This window comes from Pangasianodon hypophthalmus, chromosome 2, assembly GCF_027358585.1.
Source record: "Pangasianodon hypophthalmus isolate fPanHyp1 chromosome 2, fPanHyp1.pri, whole genome shotgun sequence".
Classification (NCBI taxonomy): Eukaryota; Metazoa; Chordata; class Actinopteri; order Siluriformes; family Pangasiidae; genus Pangasianodon; species Pangasianodon hypophthalmus.
This window is the reverse complement of record NC_069711.1, coordinates 14,834,499-14,853,345: the sequence shown is the minus strand read 5'-3', so window position 1 is coordinate 14,853,345 and position 18,847 is coordinate 14,834,499. Positions and strand designations below refer to the sequence as shown.

Genomic DNA, 18,847 nt, shown 5'->3' with positions numbered 1-18,847 from the left:
CATCATCTAACAAATGTCATATGTATGAATGTGTAGAAAACATGTTTATTGTAGAACATAAATGTCTTTTAACTACTACTGTGGTTCTCCAAATTGGTATTTTGTAAAATGGATCCCCAGCAAGCAGCCAATTTTTGTATCACCTAAACATTCCATTTAGTGAAGACCTAAATGGTGAGAGCTTGCCACTTTCTGTCAGTCATTGTGTGCTGCTCTGTCATTATGCTGACAGATCAATTTCATTGCTTCACAGCTTGAAGTCAGACACTTTTAGTGTCTGAATGTCTCTGTGGATGTCAGGAAGGTTCATCAGTAATAAGAATGGCCTCGTTAGACTATGCAGTGTGACTTTATAGCCAGTGTGGTACGTTTCTGATGGACGTTTCTCAGCAGTGGTCTTTGTCAGAAGGCCACTGCTGAGAAACATCCATCAAAAATGTACCAGGATTGCATGCTTCTCTTGAAGACTTAGCTTCGCAAAATGGTCACAGTTCCATTTTTGTCATGCCGATCTACCCTTCTCAGAGCTTGTCAGTGTTGACTGTCATGAAGCAGGCAGACAGATGTAAGTGCAGGTTTTCTGGCTTTGTTAAAAACAATGTGCAAGGCATTACTCAGAAAAGTAAACCAGGCAAGTGTTCAGGTGATTGGCAAACAGGCATCAACTAGAGAAAACTATTAGTACAAGAGAATCACTAATTAAAACAGGCAGATAACAAAGGCTTGGACTCATCACGCACAATGCCGGAGTGAGACTTTGCAATGTAACACTGCAAGTTCAGGTTATTTCAAGGAAGCATTGTGATTGCAAACAGGTGAGTGTCATTAGTGGTCAGGTGACTGTGAGTGGAGATGGGAGCTCGACAAGAGGTCATGTGATGAGATGGGCTGAGGATAATTAAGCAATATTGCACGATCAAGAGTGCGATTATACTGAAAATTGGCATGGCTGTGATTTGGACGTAGTGGGCAAGTGCTATATCTAATCATAGTCGTGCCGATATTCAGTATAACCGCACAATTGAGAGTGGGATGTTGCTTTTATACAATAGCTCCATAAACAAGAAATTAATATTGAGTAACTGACATTTCAGACACAATATGGCCAAATAATCTGTTTATTTTTGCTCTGCTAGTGGATCCCAAAGAAGCTACACTCACTTTATAGCATGTCGGCTAGCCGGCTAGCTAGCTCACACTGATTTGTACATTCCCGTTAAAGGCGTTTCGGGTGAAATTGGGATCCCTTCTTCCTTTTCATCTTCATCTGATGAGCTTTCATATTTTAAGTCAAAGGTTATATTCAGGTAAAATGTATCGTTTACCATGTCCACTGATGATGTGGCTAACACTATTGTAGTTTTTGAACTAGGAAGTGGAATTTTATGTGTTGAACAGTGCTGTTATACTAAATATAAGCACAGTAGGAACTCATCTCATCCAATCCAATTAGTGGAGCAGAACTAACTGTTGCATAATAGGTGTTTTTTAACTTCAGAAGCTGCAGGAACTGAGGTGACATAAAATATACTACAGTCATACTTTTACCTGACTAAAAGCAACATGAAGATCTTTTGGGATTGGGAATGTATGATTCTGTTTTGCTCATTGGCCAGCATATAAAAATTTAATGAAATTGGTTTATGGAATTGGATTATGATGGTGGGTAACCCTGCTCCACAGACAGCTGTTGTGGCACAGCACAGGATAATTTTCTTCTGTTGCCTGTGATTGTGCAATATTTTTGACATTCCATTTTTGTTGCTCAACCATTTGTTGTGCCACTTAGCCTGACACTGACAGATTGAAAATTGGACCTCCTATCAGAGTAAACACCAAATATTGAGCAACACTGCTATATAGTGGGAGGGAGATATTTGTTTCAAATTAGTTAATACCCAATCTGCCCTGGGTATGCAAGCTGTCAAAAGCCTTAACTGTGAACGGGGCTTTTTACAGTGATGAAAAAGAAATAAATCCTACCATGTGTCTAAATTCTCCTACATTTTACATGATGAAATTTGGGTTATGGAAACAGATATTTTGAATTTCCTACAGATGTAAAGATAGATACTTTAAGGGTGGAGAGCAAATGAGTCACATGATGCACTCATCACAAATATTTATGCAAACTTATTCATGTTCAGAGCCTAATGTATTCACATGCAGAGACATTGAGACATTTACTTCAGATAGATGTTGCTATGATTAGATGCCTTCCTCTGCACCAGCTGTCCAAGCAGTCCTATTTTAAATCTTAAAATAGATGCACATTTAAAGCATGACAACAGTAGTAACCTTTATCATCTCTGTTAAGCACTCCTGTGAAGAAAAGGAAAGTTCACAGCAATCTCTTATTTCTTTTCCTGCATAGCTGGTCTCATGAAATGTATCAATGATTAAAAATACTATATACTAAAAAATACACTAAGGATAGCTGACCATATGTTGTATAAAGGCCTTTAGACTAATAGTCTTGATTATATACAGTGTGTACAATATACATATATTAAAAATAGTTAAACAGATTTCCTCTTAATTTTCCTCTGCATCATCTTAGTTTGATATTACTACTGTTTAAACCTGGCATCATGCTCTAGAGAATATGTAACAAGAGAACTTCAGAATTACTGGCGCAAACAAACAAAAGAACATACCTATGGCAAAATTATTCACACTCTAAAATATATTGTCGTCCTTGGAAAAATATGTTTTTAAAAATATTTTTAAAATTGCTGTGAGTCCCAAAGAACTAATATGAGTAATACAAATATGAGTTCACACAAATGCAAAATCCCTTCTTCCTCCATCACCTTGGGGAAAAACAACAAGGTTCCAACAGAAAAGATACAAATAGCTGTTGACCGGCACAGGTCAGGAGGATGGTGAGAAAGGCAAAGGACACAAAGGTCACAGCTGCAGTATTGCACAGATTATTAAGTCTCAAAATCACCTTCAGTGCCTTTATAACACCAAGCTGCTTGAAACGATTGTAAGAAACAATTGAGAACAACAAAATTCAAAATCAATATTTTAGCAGGAATTCTGTAACTACAATTGTGTGTTGTGGTCAGATGAGATTAAAAAGAACACTATCAAAATGTTTCAAGAAAAAAATAATGGCTGCATACAAGCACCTGATACCAAATATAAAATTTGGTTTTGGGCCATTGATGCTTTGGGGATTGTTACAGCTAATCAGTTCTGCTACATCTAGAGGTTCTTGTGAGCATTGATGGCATCATAAATTTCACTAAGTACCAGAAATGGATCTTTCAGCAAAATAATTTTGTTTGTCAACTTTGTTCCTGCTGAAATGTACTGCAGTGGACATTTTATAGGGCCAAGCATGAAGGTACATTGGCACCTTATTGTTATTCTACCTTTTCTTATTATTGTTCTTCTGCTTCTTCTTCTTCTGGCTAGGGTGTCTATGGCAGCCCATAGAACCCTCTAGTAAAAAAATGTGAAATTTGGCACACTGATTGGGGAGGGTCTAGGGAACATTCTGACCAAATTTGGGCCAATGCTGCCAATGCTCTAGCGCCACCATCGGGTCAAAATTGGGCCTAATTTAGATGTACGTTTATGGTCATGGTCGTTTAAAAGCCAACGCACCCTTCGCTACTCCGCCTACAAATTTTGTCCAGTCATCACCAAATTAGGCACGTCATCTTCAGTGTAAGCCTCACAAAATTTCTCAAAAGAATTTTGATACTCCAAACAGTTTGTCCATAATGGGCCAACAAATCTGACAGTGAGGCTGCCAAACAGGAAGTGAGGCTGTATCTCAGCGCACAGACACGAAACTTGGTAGGCGTCGTCAGGACCATGACCTGAGGCTTTGCAACAAATTTCGTGCCAGCCCCACCTACTGATCAAAAGGTACAATAACATGCTAAAAATGCTTAAATCTAACTGCAGTTTTTGCTATTCCTCCTCCAAATTTTGTCCAGTCTTCACCAAATTTGACTCATATCATCTTGTGATCTGTCCAAAACAAAAGTTTTTGAAGGAATTTTGATATTCAAAACCTTTCTCCTGTAATGTGCTGGCCATTGCAAAAAAACGTGAGGGTGTATCTCAGCAATGCATCTAAGTATCTTCACGACCACGCCCTGAATGTACTCAAGAAGTTTCGTCACTGTGCCACGTTGTGGTCAAGAACTGTAGAACAACTTTGATTTTTTTTTCCTTTTATCGTTTGAAGAATTTGTGCTAATTTTTTTTTTTTCACTGTAATTTCTTGTTGACCATCTTGGATTTTGTCAAACACTGTGACAACTTCCATAATTTTCCTAATTTATTTTTAAGAACTTCACAGGTCTAAATTCACAGGTCTACATTCCTAGTTCTACATTCCTATGATTCCCTAGGATAAGCTGAAGTGAATGCTCATCAATGTCTGAATTTCAAGAGTACTTACTGTTTGCCAATTTGAAACATCATTGAAATTTGTTTCATGCCTTACAAAAGTTATCAAATGATTTTTGATATTTTATACAGTTTTCCATATTTTATATACTTGAATTCATTTGACTAAAGTTATGTCTCTGCTTTCCTGTGATTGTTTAGGCAGTAACTGTAGCACATCTGTGAATGTGCAGCTCACCAAGTCTGGGTGCTTGGCCCCTGAAAATGTTGCTTGCATCTTTATTTTATATTTGGATTCATCAATATTCGACTTCTGGACTTTCTAGTTTGTCTAGATTTTAATTAGTCAATAATTAATTTTTTTAAATAATTTTATGAAAAATGAATTAATTTCTTACTTTAGTATGTGCCAAGAAAACAAAAAAGCTGTTTCCCTTTTTAGTTTCAAAATGAAAAATTATTACAACATACACAGACCTTATATGGTAATGACGAAGTGTGTTTTATTTTACCTAGACAGTATCTAATGCATAATTGGCTAATTATTGTGGACAAGAAACATTTGACGATTATACAGTAGTCTAGGAATAGTACCACCATATTTGAGCCAATAGATGTCAGTGAGGCTATAGCTGGGTCTGGATCAACCGTCAATATCAGACCCAAACCCCCTGGACTGATTGCTCGCCTTGCCAAGTTTGGACACGCTGTTCTTGTTAATATACGATATAGGTGGTGAGGAAATGATTGATTGGGTGACATTAGAAATAGATAAAATAGGTAAAGTGGGAAGTAAAAAGGGACAGTAAATGATAAATAGGAGGAGTAACAAAATTATTTTTCATTTATTTATTTACTATTACTGTTTGAAACTAGAAAAAAATGAAAAGTGTATTGAATTTACCAATATATTTTTGTATTCAGATATATTTTAAACTGATTAAATAGCCTTTAAATGACTTTTGTTGTTTGTGGGATTTCATAAAAACACCTGAAAATTGTGGAGATGGAGAGGAAAGAAGCAGGGCTGTCTGTAATAGATTGGTCTGCCGAGTAACCCAACCTTAACCCCATCAATCTGTTCTGAGAGAAGTTGGATTGAAAGGTTCAGGAGAGGTGTCACACCACCTCCACAAAGCTTTCTAAAGTTCTGCAAGTGGCACGGCAGAGCATCTCATAGATACAGCTGTTATATAGTCACATAGTTATATTGTTCGTTGGTTATTGTCAGTATTATTTACAGTGTCATATTGTTTCCATTAAAATAAACCAAGTAGTGTTTAATATGTGTCAAAGAAAGTGCAAAATTACAAAATATATATTTAGAAAATCTCATTCTCAGATATTTGATGAACGTTACATGTTTGCTAGTGGTATAATAAATATTAATAAATAACAACACTGAATTAATTCTTATTTTTCAGTTTAAAAGAGAGTGTGGTATAGGTGGTTCTTCTCATGATGGTGTGTGGTAAATTCAGAGGTGATTATGGATTTAGGAGGTCTTTTTCTTGGGAATTATGTACTTAAAACTCAACGTTTTGTGTCCCTCCTAGATTCCCCAGGTGAGCTATGCATCTACAGCCCCAGAGCTGAGTGACAACACACGCTATGACTTCTTCTCTCGAGTTGTTCCTCCAGACAATTACCAGGCCCAGGCTATAGTGGACATAGTGCGCCACATGGGCTGGAACTATGTGGCCACTGTTGCCTCAGAAGGAAATTATGGAGAAAGTGGAGTGGATGCCTTTATCCAGAAGACCCGTGATGATGGTGAGAAAATGTCTGCTACATTAGACCATTATGTATCTCTTTAATTACAAAGACTCTGAATGTTAAAAGGCTTTAAATAAGTAGAATAAACAGTATGTACATAATGGAAATCACTCCCAGGCTTGGATGGAGTACAGTTAATTCTTACATGTGTCAGAAGATTAGAATTAGAAGTAGAATTTGTAAACCATTTGCTTGGTAATTAGGGATAGAAAATTCTCCAGAGACACATTTCAAATACTGCTCATACACCAGCTATTGAGGACGACATGTCAATTAAACTCAGAGTGGTTTGTTGTCATAACAGTTGAGACGTGTGGTGTGTAGCAGAAAAGCTTTGTGTTTTACGTTACTAGTTTTACCAGTAATAACCTGTATCTGTTGGCTTTGTTGAGACTGAGAAATGTGTATTACAAAGTGCCTGAAAAAAAAGTGTCTTTTGATGGAAATTTTGTAAAAAGGTCTGAGTAATACTGCATACAGTAATTTATTCTGTGCTGTACCTGCCTAAGGGTATCTCTCACTGTCAGTAGAAATTGAAATGAAACAGTAACAGTAATCCTACACAATTGAAATAGTAAATCCCAGCCATGGCCATTTCTCCCAAGCTTAATGAAACTGTAACATTAATAGTGTGTCCTAAATCTTTTCTATATTTGAATTTTGAATTGTATTGTAACTTCTTATTTTTTGTAGAGGGCAATCACATTTCTTGTGACATAGCAAGACCATTTCATACAAATTAAGAACCACCATGCATTTTATATAGTGTTCATATACACATTCAAGCATCATAAGCTACAGTAAATCAGGAGCTGAATAAATAGAAATCTAAAGATAATTAATCATCTAATATTTGAATGAATACTTAGAAGGTCTTGGTGGAGGTATGTGGTTTTGGCATTAAATACAAAAAATAACACCTTTTACAAAACTTGGGAAAGAATTCCACCTGACCCAAAAAAAGAGAGAGAAAGTACAAAACTCCAAAATAGTTGTACCCAGTTGAGACTCCCCAAGGCAGGTTCATCCCTGTTTTCACACACTTGCTTCTCTGTAATGCTCAGATTCCTCCGAAGATTTGCTGGTAGGTATGCTGTGTTTCAGGTGGAGCTAAATATTGCAGAGTCTGGTAACTCTTTTATAACATACCCCACAAGTAATTTGCTGTAGGGAAAAGAAACCCACTTACTGCTGTTGACGCGCACTGACTGCAGAGAACCCCAGTACAATTTTGCCTCTCTCTAGCCAAGTGGCACCAGCTGAGATACTGTTTCTTATCCATGTATTGACATCTCTCCACAAGGCTAATGTGGAGAAGGGAGATACAACTTGGAACCTTGAATTTCAGCAACAAAAATCATCACCTTAACACCAGGACATTAATGATCTTTCTTCTTTAACCACAAAGCTGAACAGAATGGATAGCAGCAGGCAAAGTCACAGTTAGTGCTTAAGAGTTTGAGAAAATGGTCTACCCACAGTGCTGGAAATGGCCATAGAAACGGCCAACAGTAAGGCATTAATAAATTGCCAGCATAATAACAAGATACAGTGGATATAAAAGGTCTACACACCCTAAAATGGCTAAAATGGCAAGTTTTTGTGATGAAAAAATTAAAACCTTAACGGGAAATTACAACATATAAAAATTAAATGAAAAACAATCAGAAACATTTTAGGAAAAATAGGAAAAATAAAAAAGTTACAATAAGCTTGTTGCATAAATGTGCACACCCTTTTATAATTGGGGATGTGGCTATGTTCAGAATGAACCAATCATATTCAATCGCATGTTCAAAAGTAATTATCATACAGCTGTCTTCAATGAAATTATTCTGATTAACCCCACATAAAGACCAGCTGTTTCTGTAGGACTTTCTTGACATCTTCTTGGTTTCATCTGACTGCTGAAGCCATGGTTTGCAAAGAGCTTAAAAGCATGTACAGTATCTCACTTGTTGAAAGATATTAATCAGTAGAGGGGTATAAAAATTTCCAGAACACCATGAAGGCCATCATCAACAAGTTGAGAAAATGATGAACTGGGGCTTTTATCAAGGTGGAGAGAATCATGAAGAGCCACAAATGCCAGTCGATTTTAGTGCAAAACATTCAGGTGTCTGCTAGTAAGCTGAAAAGGAAAAGGAATTTCACCTTTCACCATGATAATGACCCAAAGCATACATCCAAATTTTGGCTTAACCAAAAGAAGATCAAAGTTTTTGAATGGCCGAGCCAGAGCCCAGAGCTGAATCCAAATCAAAATCTGTGGGGTGACCTGAAGCTGTGCACAGGAGATGCCCTCACGGTTTGATGGATCTAGAATGCTTTTGCAAGAAATAATAGGAAATATTGAAACTTTTTACTTATTTTATTTTTCTTTTTTCCCTATAAATCTTTCTGATTGTTTTTCACTTTATTTGTATACTTTGCATTTTCACATTAAAGGTGGGAAAAGATTTGACGATTTATCTTAGTGTCATTCTTTTACTTCACAAAAACCTGCCATTTTAACAGGAGTGTGTAGACTTTTTATATCCATACCCTGAGTCTCAAGTCACAAAGCTGCTCTGAATACTCTTGGAGAGTTTGTGGCAAATTTGATTTGAATGTGTCAAATCACAATAACCAAAAATTATCAATTTGAAGCAAAGGAAATATTTAGACCATATATAAGACCATGAAATGAAACTGAGAACCTGAAAACTGAATTCATGACAATATTTTTTGGTCAGCTGCATTAAAAAGGAAACACTCATCATTGCATCCTAAGTCCTACTGCTTTGTATTATCCAGATGTTTTTTTAATCTTGATAAAAGACAGCAAATTGTTTACCTTAATATTTTGTACATTAAAATGACTATAAATCTTTAATGCAATGATTGTATATTATCTGCCTTGGCTCGTGTCGTGTGCAAAGTTGTTGTTTTTAATTAACAAACAAAAATAAAAAAAACAAAACAAACAAACACACAGACAAATAGATTTTCTTCTAGCACCAGATTGTCAGTATCAAACAGTATATCAGTTCACACTAAATTTCATACCATAAAATTTAATGGCATCAAATAACTGTCAGAATAAAACTACAATATAATATCCTTAAAAAGTCCAAATTGAAAGTGCAATCCAAACTTACTCCCTCCCTTCTGGAGCAAAAACATTGGCAGTCGCTACAGTGGCAGCTAAAAGATTACTCTTTTCCATTATTTAGCTATGGCTTCTGTCCAGCCCAGTCCCATAACTGTGCTGGGAGGAAGGACAGCATGAGACTTAAGGGCCGTGATTTGAATAACCATGAGTCTCACAGCTGCACTCTGCTTTCTTCTAATAGCCTTTTCTCAAGCCACAGGGATGTTTGCACATCTGCCCTCGAAGCTTAGAGGCACAGAAGGTGAGAGTAACAGACTGGAAAAAAGAGTAGGAGAAAAGGTGTCACAAAGGCATTGTGCTTCTTTTTTCTTTATAATGTATTTTACTTACATTACTTCCTGCCTTATGCTCCCTGAGTCCCACTTTCTGCCTTTCTATTGCCTTCTTATTCAGCTCTGAACACCTAGTCTGTTTTTTTTTCTTGCTCAGGTTTTTTAAAATATAATTTCTAGTTTCTGGTTCCAAGTTCTCATTGTTTTCCATGTGGTGGTTGATGTTTATTCTGATTTTAACCCTTTCTTGTATTTTTCTTCATAATATGGATAAAAAGGAATCCTTAATAAAGAGACAACACATCTGTAAATGAAACTGTCTCCAGTTCCTTACAGAAGGAGTACAGTGGATATAAAAAGTCCACACACCCCTGTTAAAATGTCAGGTTTTTGTGATGAAAAAAAAATTAAACCAAGATAAATCATGTCAGAATTTTTTATATGTTGAGAAAAATTAAGAACCACAGTGATATCACCAAGAAGAGGACGTCCCTCCAAAATATACAAAAGGACAAGACAAAAACTTACCAGGGAGGCTGCCAAGAGACCTATGCCAACATTAAAGGAGCTGTAGGAACATCTGACAAGTACTGATTACTCTCTGCATGTGACAACAGTCTCTTGTATTCTTCATGTCTGGGCTATGAGACAGAAGCCCTTTCTCCCAGAAAACATCTAAGGTCTACTAAATCACCCCAAAGCATGTGGCAAAATGTATAACGGTCTGATGAGACCAATTCCAAAAGATATAATAATTCCATAATTCCAAAAGGTACGTTTGGCACCAACAAAAGCACCAAAAGAACACCATACCGATGGTGAAACACAGTAGTGGCAGCATCATGCTTTAGGATTGCTTTTCTTCAGCTAGAACTGGGGTTCTTTTATCAAGGTGGACGGAATCATGAGTAGCTACAAATACCAGTTGATCTTAGTACAAAACCTTCAGATGTCTGCTAGTAAGCTGAAGCTGAAAAGGAATTTCACCTTTCGGCATGACAGTGACCCAAAGCATACATTCAAATAAAAAAAAGAAATGGCTTAAACAAAAGAAGATCAAAGTTTTTGAAAGGTCTAGCCAGAGCCCAGACCTGAATCTAACTAAAAATCTGTGGGGTGACCTGAAGCGGGCTGTGCACAGGAGATGCCCTCACGGTTTGATGGATCTAGAATGTTTTTGCAAGAAAGAGTTTGAAATAAGTCAAAATGTGCCACGCTGATAGACTCTTACCCAAAAAGACTGAGTGGTGTAATAAAATCAAAAGGTGCTTGGTTACGCACACCTATGCAACTAGCTTACTGTATGTTTTTTATTTTTCTTCTTTTCCCTGTAAAGGTTTCTGGTGGTTTTTCATTTCATTTGTATACTTTGCAAATGCACATTAAAGGTGGGAAAAGATCCGGCATGATTCATCTTAGTGTCATTCTTTTACTTTACAAAAACCTGCCATTTTAACAGGGGTGTGTAGACTTTTTATATCCATTGTATATCATGAACTTATAATTTGTAAAACATTTCCAACAGATGCCTGTGTTTCAAAGAACAATAATCAAATGGTTCTGGTTGGACTCTCACTGCGAGCAGAGGAGACTAGGCACCCCCTCCCACCCCATAAACTAAGTGGTGTTCCAGGCAGTTGGGTGTAGGCACTTGGCAGATCTGAGCACTTAGTCTCTTGACAAAGTGACTCTTTTTAATCAATTTGAATGCAGCAGCAGCAACATTAAAAGGCCCCACTCCTTTGCCCCATTGACTCCCCCCTGAATCTCAATATTTAATATATCTTCAGAGTTCCAGTAATGGCCCATATTTATCATGTGTTGAGCAGCCATGATGGGTTGAAATACAAAATGGCAGAAGAGATTTGGTGACTTTTAAAGGTGACTGCAGTGATTGCATTTCACAGAGTAAGGCTGTTAGCTAGGAGCTCTGTGGAGTCTACATGACCAACTGCTGAATGATAAGCATTCTCCAGGACCAGCATGCACAAACCCACCTCTAAGGAGGAATCAGAATTCATTATATATGAAAACCTTAGAGACCTAAATGCTAAATTCAATCAAGTGTGGATATCTGCAGATGGTAAATTATTTGCAATAATCATTCAATTCTCTAGGCCATTAATGAAGATTGGATTGCATGAAATATATTGCATTGTAGCAATGGGACAGTACTTAAATGGGAGGATGGTAAATATACAATGAAACAAAAACTGTGCCACAAAATCTATGAAAATGCAGTATACAAGCTTAACCAGTTTAAGGTTTCAGCTGACTGTATGTCGTTGTTCCTTTCAATTAGATCAGAAACCATCCTTAGTGGTTAAAATTAAGTTTTAATAAAATGTGATGACTTTCTTTTATTATAGTAACCTATTATATGCATGACATGTTTACCTTAGCTTACCACAGACAAGTTTTAGAAAATAAAGCCTGCTTTTGTGGAGGCTGTTTCTAGACTAACACCTGTATATCAGTGTCTCGAGTGAAAATCAGTCTTTAGATCTGAGTCTGAAACTTTTAAATAGAAAGTGATGAGTCCCTAAAGTTTGTTGGTGAACAAAGACTGCTAAAGTCCTTGAACATTTGGAAGGTTTAAGCATCTACACCTTGTCTGTTTACATGGTGTGTCTGCCCAGTGTAATTGACTCTGGCATAGGATTTGCTGACACTGTCTTTGAGGCAACTTGGGGTATAACCACACAGAGGAGGATCGTTTAATCTGAAACTGAGGGCAGAGAAAAAGTCCAGTTAATTTGTAAATGACCAAAATACTCGCTTTAAACCACAATAAATGCTTCTAATTTATAATCACCATAAAGATTTCTTATGCATTTTCTGACAGTGTATGACATAGTGATGTCCTGATTTATAATTGCTTCTGAATTGGTTCAGGTTATTTCAGGGTATATTATAGTAAACCAGTTTTCTATCAACTTCAGTTTGCATATACCTGCTTCAACAGCATGTATCAAGTAAAAATAAGAAGCCAAAAAACACCCCCTTGTCTTTCTAGCAAGAATAGAGTGTGATAAGCACCTATAAAGTGTAGGAAACATCTCAGTTGATAACACTGTGCTATTTTTAACCTTTTTTGTAATTAATTTATTATTTTTTTGCGGTACCATGTTCAGTAAACATTCTAGACAGAGTTCATGACCATACAGGATGCACATATGCACATGCTTTATATATCTATTTACATGTTTTCAATTTCATTCCATTCTAAGCATTGAAAATAACAAACTGCAAAGCAACTTTTGTTGAACTTGTGTAGTAACAAGGTATTCTATTCTAATCTATTCTATTCTATTCTATTCTATTTTTAATCCCAGAAAAATTGATAGTAATTGCAATTTTTTTTTGTTAAATTGGAAGAGGACAATGAAAATTCACACCATTAGTATAAAAATAGAGAGGGTGGCTATAATCGAATACACTGAATTGATACGCTTCCCCTTTGGCTTTATCAATCGTCTAGGTGCCTGTGGAGACAAAGTCTTTAAATCCAGTCCATCACACATACCCTTAATTCAGAGGAGCATATATACAGTCTGAAGCACAGCACACGTCTGCAGTCTGCAAGTCTCCATCAGCTATTCCTGTTCTTTTTTATTTATTTATTTGTTTGTTTGTTTTAAAACCATACATTTGATGCTGCACATGTTTTCTTTCAACAAGGTTAGGTCAAACTGCTCAAAAATTCCCTCTATTTAGGAAGGCAACAAAGGGTCAATATTTGGTAAGGTTTCAATTTGTTGTAGAGAGAAAAGCTACTGAACTAATGTCGAACACTTTTAGTGTTTGTGTGTGTGTGTGTGTGTGTGGCCTGACCTGCGAGTAAGGCTAAATTCATATCCTTAAATAGTTCTTTATTTTATATTGTTCAGCTAGAAAACAGTCTAATCAAAAACTCAGAAGAGATATAATTAAGAAATCCAGTGGAGCAATGCATGAACAGCCTGGATTCTTAGGGAAATGGTTTTCCTAGAACAGTAGTTCTCTGAGGAGAAAACAAAGTGAAAGCATTGCCTGCAATAACTGGACTCCTGGAGCTATTTCAGTTTAACGGGTACATGTTATATCTTTCCTACTCAAGCCAGAAATTTTTAATGTGTTGATGAATCTAGGGTGACGTGCTTATGCTTTTCAGACAATGAATCTTAGTTAAAGAAAGCCTGAAATTATTTATTTGTTATGCTCTGCACACTTAAAAAATATTAAACCATTAAGGGTTCTTTGGTTGTCCCTCTGGTGGAACCATTAAAGGTTCTTTAAAAAACTCTATAACAGAGGATTTTCCTGACAGGCTTCCAAGTTGTTAGCCATTTAGGAGGCTATGAACCATTAAGACCATTAAGAAGTTTAGAAGATTTTTTATTTTTCTATGAGTGTGCCAAGTGCCAAGACTGTTTAGCTACATTTTAAATGCCTGACAAGTTCTAAGTGTTTAAGAGAGAAAAAAAAAAAAAACAATTACCAATAATTTGGGGTTTGTGTCAAACACTTCCCGTTTAATACATACAAGGATTTTTCAGGGGTTCTTAAAGAGTTTGTTGGATAATTAACAGTTCTTAACTTCTAAAAAGGGTTGTAACTCTTTATGATATGAAAGGACTTTGTCATAGGGTCATTCATAGAGTTTTTAAGGGTTCATCCAGAAGGACTACTGAAGAACCTTTAAGCGTTCTACATTTTTTTAAGCGTGTATGGCTCACTGTGTGATCTGGTGGTGAAATTATTTTTGAATACTTCTGTTGAACTAAGAAAACAAATGACATGAAAGAGAACTTACAACTTGAAGTTACAAGAATCATTCCTCATTAAATGTTTCTTTTTACATTCTGCAGGAAATGTGTGTATATCACAGACAGTTAAAATCCCTCGTGAACCAAAGCCAGGAGAGTTCGACAAGATTATCCACACCCTTGGAGAAAATTCCAATGCCAGGGTGGTCATAATTTTTGCAAATGAAGATGATATAAGGTGAGTGCAAAAAGGTATAAAAATGAAGTAACCATGACAATGTAGACATCACATTTTTTAATGGGGCTAAAGCGACAGGGATTAGCAGAGTGGCTGGACTACAAGAAGATAATTGCAACCTTCAACACTTGCTCTAGATGTCTACACCTAGTCGTTTAAGAGCTAGGCATCTGGCTAATTAGCCTGGAGCTGCTGCTTCTGCACCATTGCAATACAATGTGGGCGAAGCAGCAAGCAAGTACAGACAACCCACCCCCATTCATACTTATTTAGTAGCTTTTTACGAGTGCTATGCTTCTAAAAATATGTACAAAATACACGAACAAACCTTGTTGCATTTAAGATACAAATTCTGTGTTATGCAAAGGTTGGGTTTTGTCACTCCCACTTTTTTCCCAGCACTAGAACTGTGTAGTGGTTTACTATAGCAGGGGGACGCCAGTGCAAATCATTATGCAATCTGACGCAGTTAGTGGGTGTGGAATAGGCGGCTTTTTATGTTAGTAGAATAATTAGTTTTGAACTGTGGGGTCTACCTTTTTGATCATACCTCTGCCTAAGAACTTCTTGGGTCAGGCCAACTTTGTGTGGTCTGATGGTGATGAGGCCTTGAGCCCAGAGGTTTGGAACTGGAGTTTGTATCCCTGTGACATTGTCATCAGGACCCACCCAATGGGCAGTGTTTTAGGCGTCACCCAGATGCCTGCTAGGGGCCTGAGGCATTAATCACTACCTTAGTGTTTGTGTGTGGCAAGCAAAATCTTTTCAGGCATTGGAACAGGGTAGTAGTGACCCAAAAGTGGTGACCCGTATGGATGGTCTATTTGGTCGTGCTGGTTTTGTGACTCAGAAACCTGCGCTCTCCTCTCTAGGGCTTCTTCGGCTACAGACCCAAAGAGTGACTGTGGCATACATTAGAGAAGTGTATATGCACCATGTGTAAACTAGGTTAGTGGACAGTTACTCCACATAGTCTCCCCATATCCTTTCCTTGGTGTCCGTCTGCTAGGAGTGGCGTGTGGATCAGCACCGTCACAAGGAGATCAACTTTGTAGAATGCAGTGATTCTTCCTATGCTACCAGTAAAATGGCTAATGTATTGCCATTGTGTGCTGCACATGATGCAATATCGGAAGTTCCCAGAAGAACTTAATCAGTGCATCTGTATTCATCACTTAGGCAGCACACATCTGATGTAGTGGTTCATCTCATGAGACGACCAGCACTGCAATACAGGCATCAATGGCAGACAATTCTGACCAGCTTGTGACCTTTCATGTTAGTTAGAACACACACCATGGATATCTGTTGAGATATCTGTTCAAATCCTCAGTTAAAGATCCCTTGTGCTAATAAAATCATTGCGCCGTGGCATATTAAAGCCTGTCACAATCAGCACTATGAGAAAAAAAGCACATTCATGCTGTGGATTGTATATCTAATCCCCCTCGGGTCACCACCATTGGTTGCCATAGTTAGTTTAGAGCCTGTCAGTGGCAACTGTGAGCTACTAGAGGCCAACCCAGAACCATTTTTCCATTTTCGCTGAGGGTGGAGTTGAATGTGGCAGTTCAATTACTAAGTCATTATCAGTGTGGAAAGAGCTCCCAGATTACAGCAGTACAGAACATCTTTAAGATGGTTAATGCTGTGCTGATGCTTGTCTTCAGCTTCCAGGGGATTCTGACACCCGCTGTAGTGTGAGTCTTGTAGCATGGTGCATGCAGTGTATCATGAACAAATGGCCGAAATCCTACCCAAGTGAAAAGAATGAGGGGTTTCTTGTGTGAACAGAGGCTAACTTTAGCATGTTATCTGAAATCCATTTAAGCTTCCAGACCCATAAATTAACAGCATGTTAATGTTGTTGCGGGCAGTGTAGTGGTTAGCCCGCAACACACAAGCTCCCTTTTGATATTTGCCATCTTTTATCCCTTTGGATAGTGGGCACTGCTCGTTACTGCTTCCATCTCTGTACCGAGCCCTCCCCGTAACAGTAGTATAAGAGGAATAGCGCATTTTGGATTGTGCTGTTAAAGGAAAATAATCCACTTCCGAGTGTTGGATTGTATCACTCCACCCCAACGTGGATTATTTTATTAAAACAGCATGGCCTGCTTTGCGTTGATTAATGTAAACGTTACACAAAAAAGCTACAATTTCCATCTGCAGTTACATACCTCCAAGGACAGCTTTACAAATTGGCTGTTGTTTTATGTCTCGCTTTCTTGTGATTTTTGCCTAGTCTATTTTAGGCATTTTGCCAGAAGAGTCTAATAAAATTTGCATTATATTTTAGGGGCTGTGAAGTGAGGGTGGGAATTAATGTGCCAAGAGCTATGGCGAGAGGTGGTAGCCACCACAGACATGTAAAGGTCAATGTGTTATTGACAAAACAAAGCTAATCAAAACACTGGTGTCATGTCATTTGTACCACCATTTTAGAGTAGACAGTGGATTTCCAGGTTGAACTATATTCCTTGAATTTAGTAATATATTTCAACCTGAATTTGTGAAAATTGGTAAATTCTTTTGTTTGTTTTATTTTTTAACACTTCCTAATATTTGGTGAACATATTGATAGCTAGCAACAGCAGCTAATGCAGCATCTACTTTTTTTTTTTTTCAATTTCAGTATTCAGTGAAAAGAGCCAGATATGTAAAAACTCAAACATGCTAATTTCTTATAATTAATGAATACTTAATTTGTTGTCAGGGTTGTGTTATGCATTATCAATGTGTTTAAAGTCATTTGCAAGTTTGGAAAAAGTAGCACTAGATCACACAGGAATTGCAGTTTAACTCTGAATTGAAAATGGCTTTTGTAGTTTACCATTTTTATACAACTCTATAATATGCTTTTGAAGTAATTTTTCCATCAGCAACTAAAGCTTGTAATTCAAATAGTCTGGTCATTTGTTCTGTTGTTACTTTATTGTCATTATCAAACTATCCATTTGATGTGTTTTATTGTCTGGAAATCAGTAGTAGACAATGAAGAATATATTAACTTAGGGTGTAGAGTTTTAACTGTGAATTTGAGCTATCTTCTTTCTCTTTCAAGGCGACTCCTGCAGGCAGCAAAGAAAGCCAACCAAACAGGACATTTTATTTGGGTGGGATCAGACAGCTGGGGCTCTAAGATCTCTCCTGTGCTACACCAAGAGGAAATGGCGGAGGGAGCTATCACCATCCTACCCAAACGCCAGGCTATCAAAGGTAGATCAACGATTAGGTTCTCTTTTTGACTCAATCTAATCCCTGAATCTAACACCCTCTATTGTACAGTTTGCTCTATTAGCCAGTGTACATCTGCCAGATTGATGACACTACATAATACAACAGTATATAGGCCCATAATCAATTGTGTGAACAAAACTGTTAATAGTATGGTAATATAATTCATAGGATTACACATTTAATCCTGCACCTTATGAAATTGAATTTCTGTGGACGTTGACACTGATATGACCTGTCTGATCTCAGGGTTTGATAATTATTTCATCGGGCGAACGTTGGAAAACAACAGGAGGAATGTCTGGTTTGCTGAATTCTGGGAGAATAATTTTAACTGCAAACTCAACCGCAATGCCTTGAAGAAAGGAACTGGCATTAAGAAATGCACAAGTAAGAAGTATTTAATTATTCATGGTGGCTAAAGACAATAATGCAAATGTCTGAAAGAGAGGGAAAGAGAGAAGGAGAAGGTAATACAACATAATACACAAAGGTACAGCAGGTGCAAACTCTTTGATCATTTGAGAAACAATGTTTGCATTTAAACCATCTGTTCCCTTTTGTACTCATGCAATTCTGAGCACCAAATCATCTCCATTTTAAGACAACAACACACACACTCTATAAACCTGAATACTATGATGAGGTTGTGATTCCTGAAAGTAAATGTTCTACAGAACATCAACGATAGTAAATACATTTCTTAGGATGTGGTCCGGCTGTTTTAACCACAATGTTATTAACCTCAGGGTTCAGCATAATTTGATACCCAGCTCAGGAGGAGCTTGTTTAGATGATGGTGGGAACCAGATTGTATTAGAATGAGACACATTCATTACCACTCACGATTAACACAAGGTTTACAGAATATACTATATGGTATTAATGGGTCCCTGGAGGACTAGTGGTTAGGTCATGGCACTCTCACCACTGTGGTCCGGGTTCAATTACCAGCCAGGGCAACAACCCCAGCCACTAGGGTTGCACACAACAGTGCACTCCCATCGCCGGTCCCATGCTCGTGTAAAATTGAGGAGGGTTGCATCAG

At 37.4% G+C, this 18,847-nt stretch overlaps 1 protein-coding gene across 1 annotated transcript in view; it reads left to right on the top strand.

Moving 5' to 3' along the window:
• LOC113534431 (metabotropic glutamate receptor 4) overlaps positions 1-18,847 on the top strand; it is a 121,855-nt gene that overhangs the window by 80,967 nt on the left and 22,041 nt on the right. Inside the window, exons 3-6 of the mRNA XM_026927231.3 lie at positions 5,931-6,147; positions 14,427-14,562; positions 17,627-17,781; positions 18,049-18,189. Of these exons, the coding sequence (XP_026783032.1) occupies positions 5,931-6,147; positions 14,427-14,562; positions 17,627-17,781; positions 18,049-18,189 (649 nt within the window). The remainder of the gene's footprint in view (positions 1-5,930; positions 6,148-14,426; positions 14,563-17,626; positions 17,782-18,048; positions 18,190-18,847) is intronic.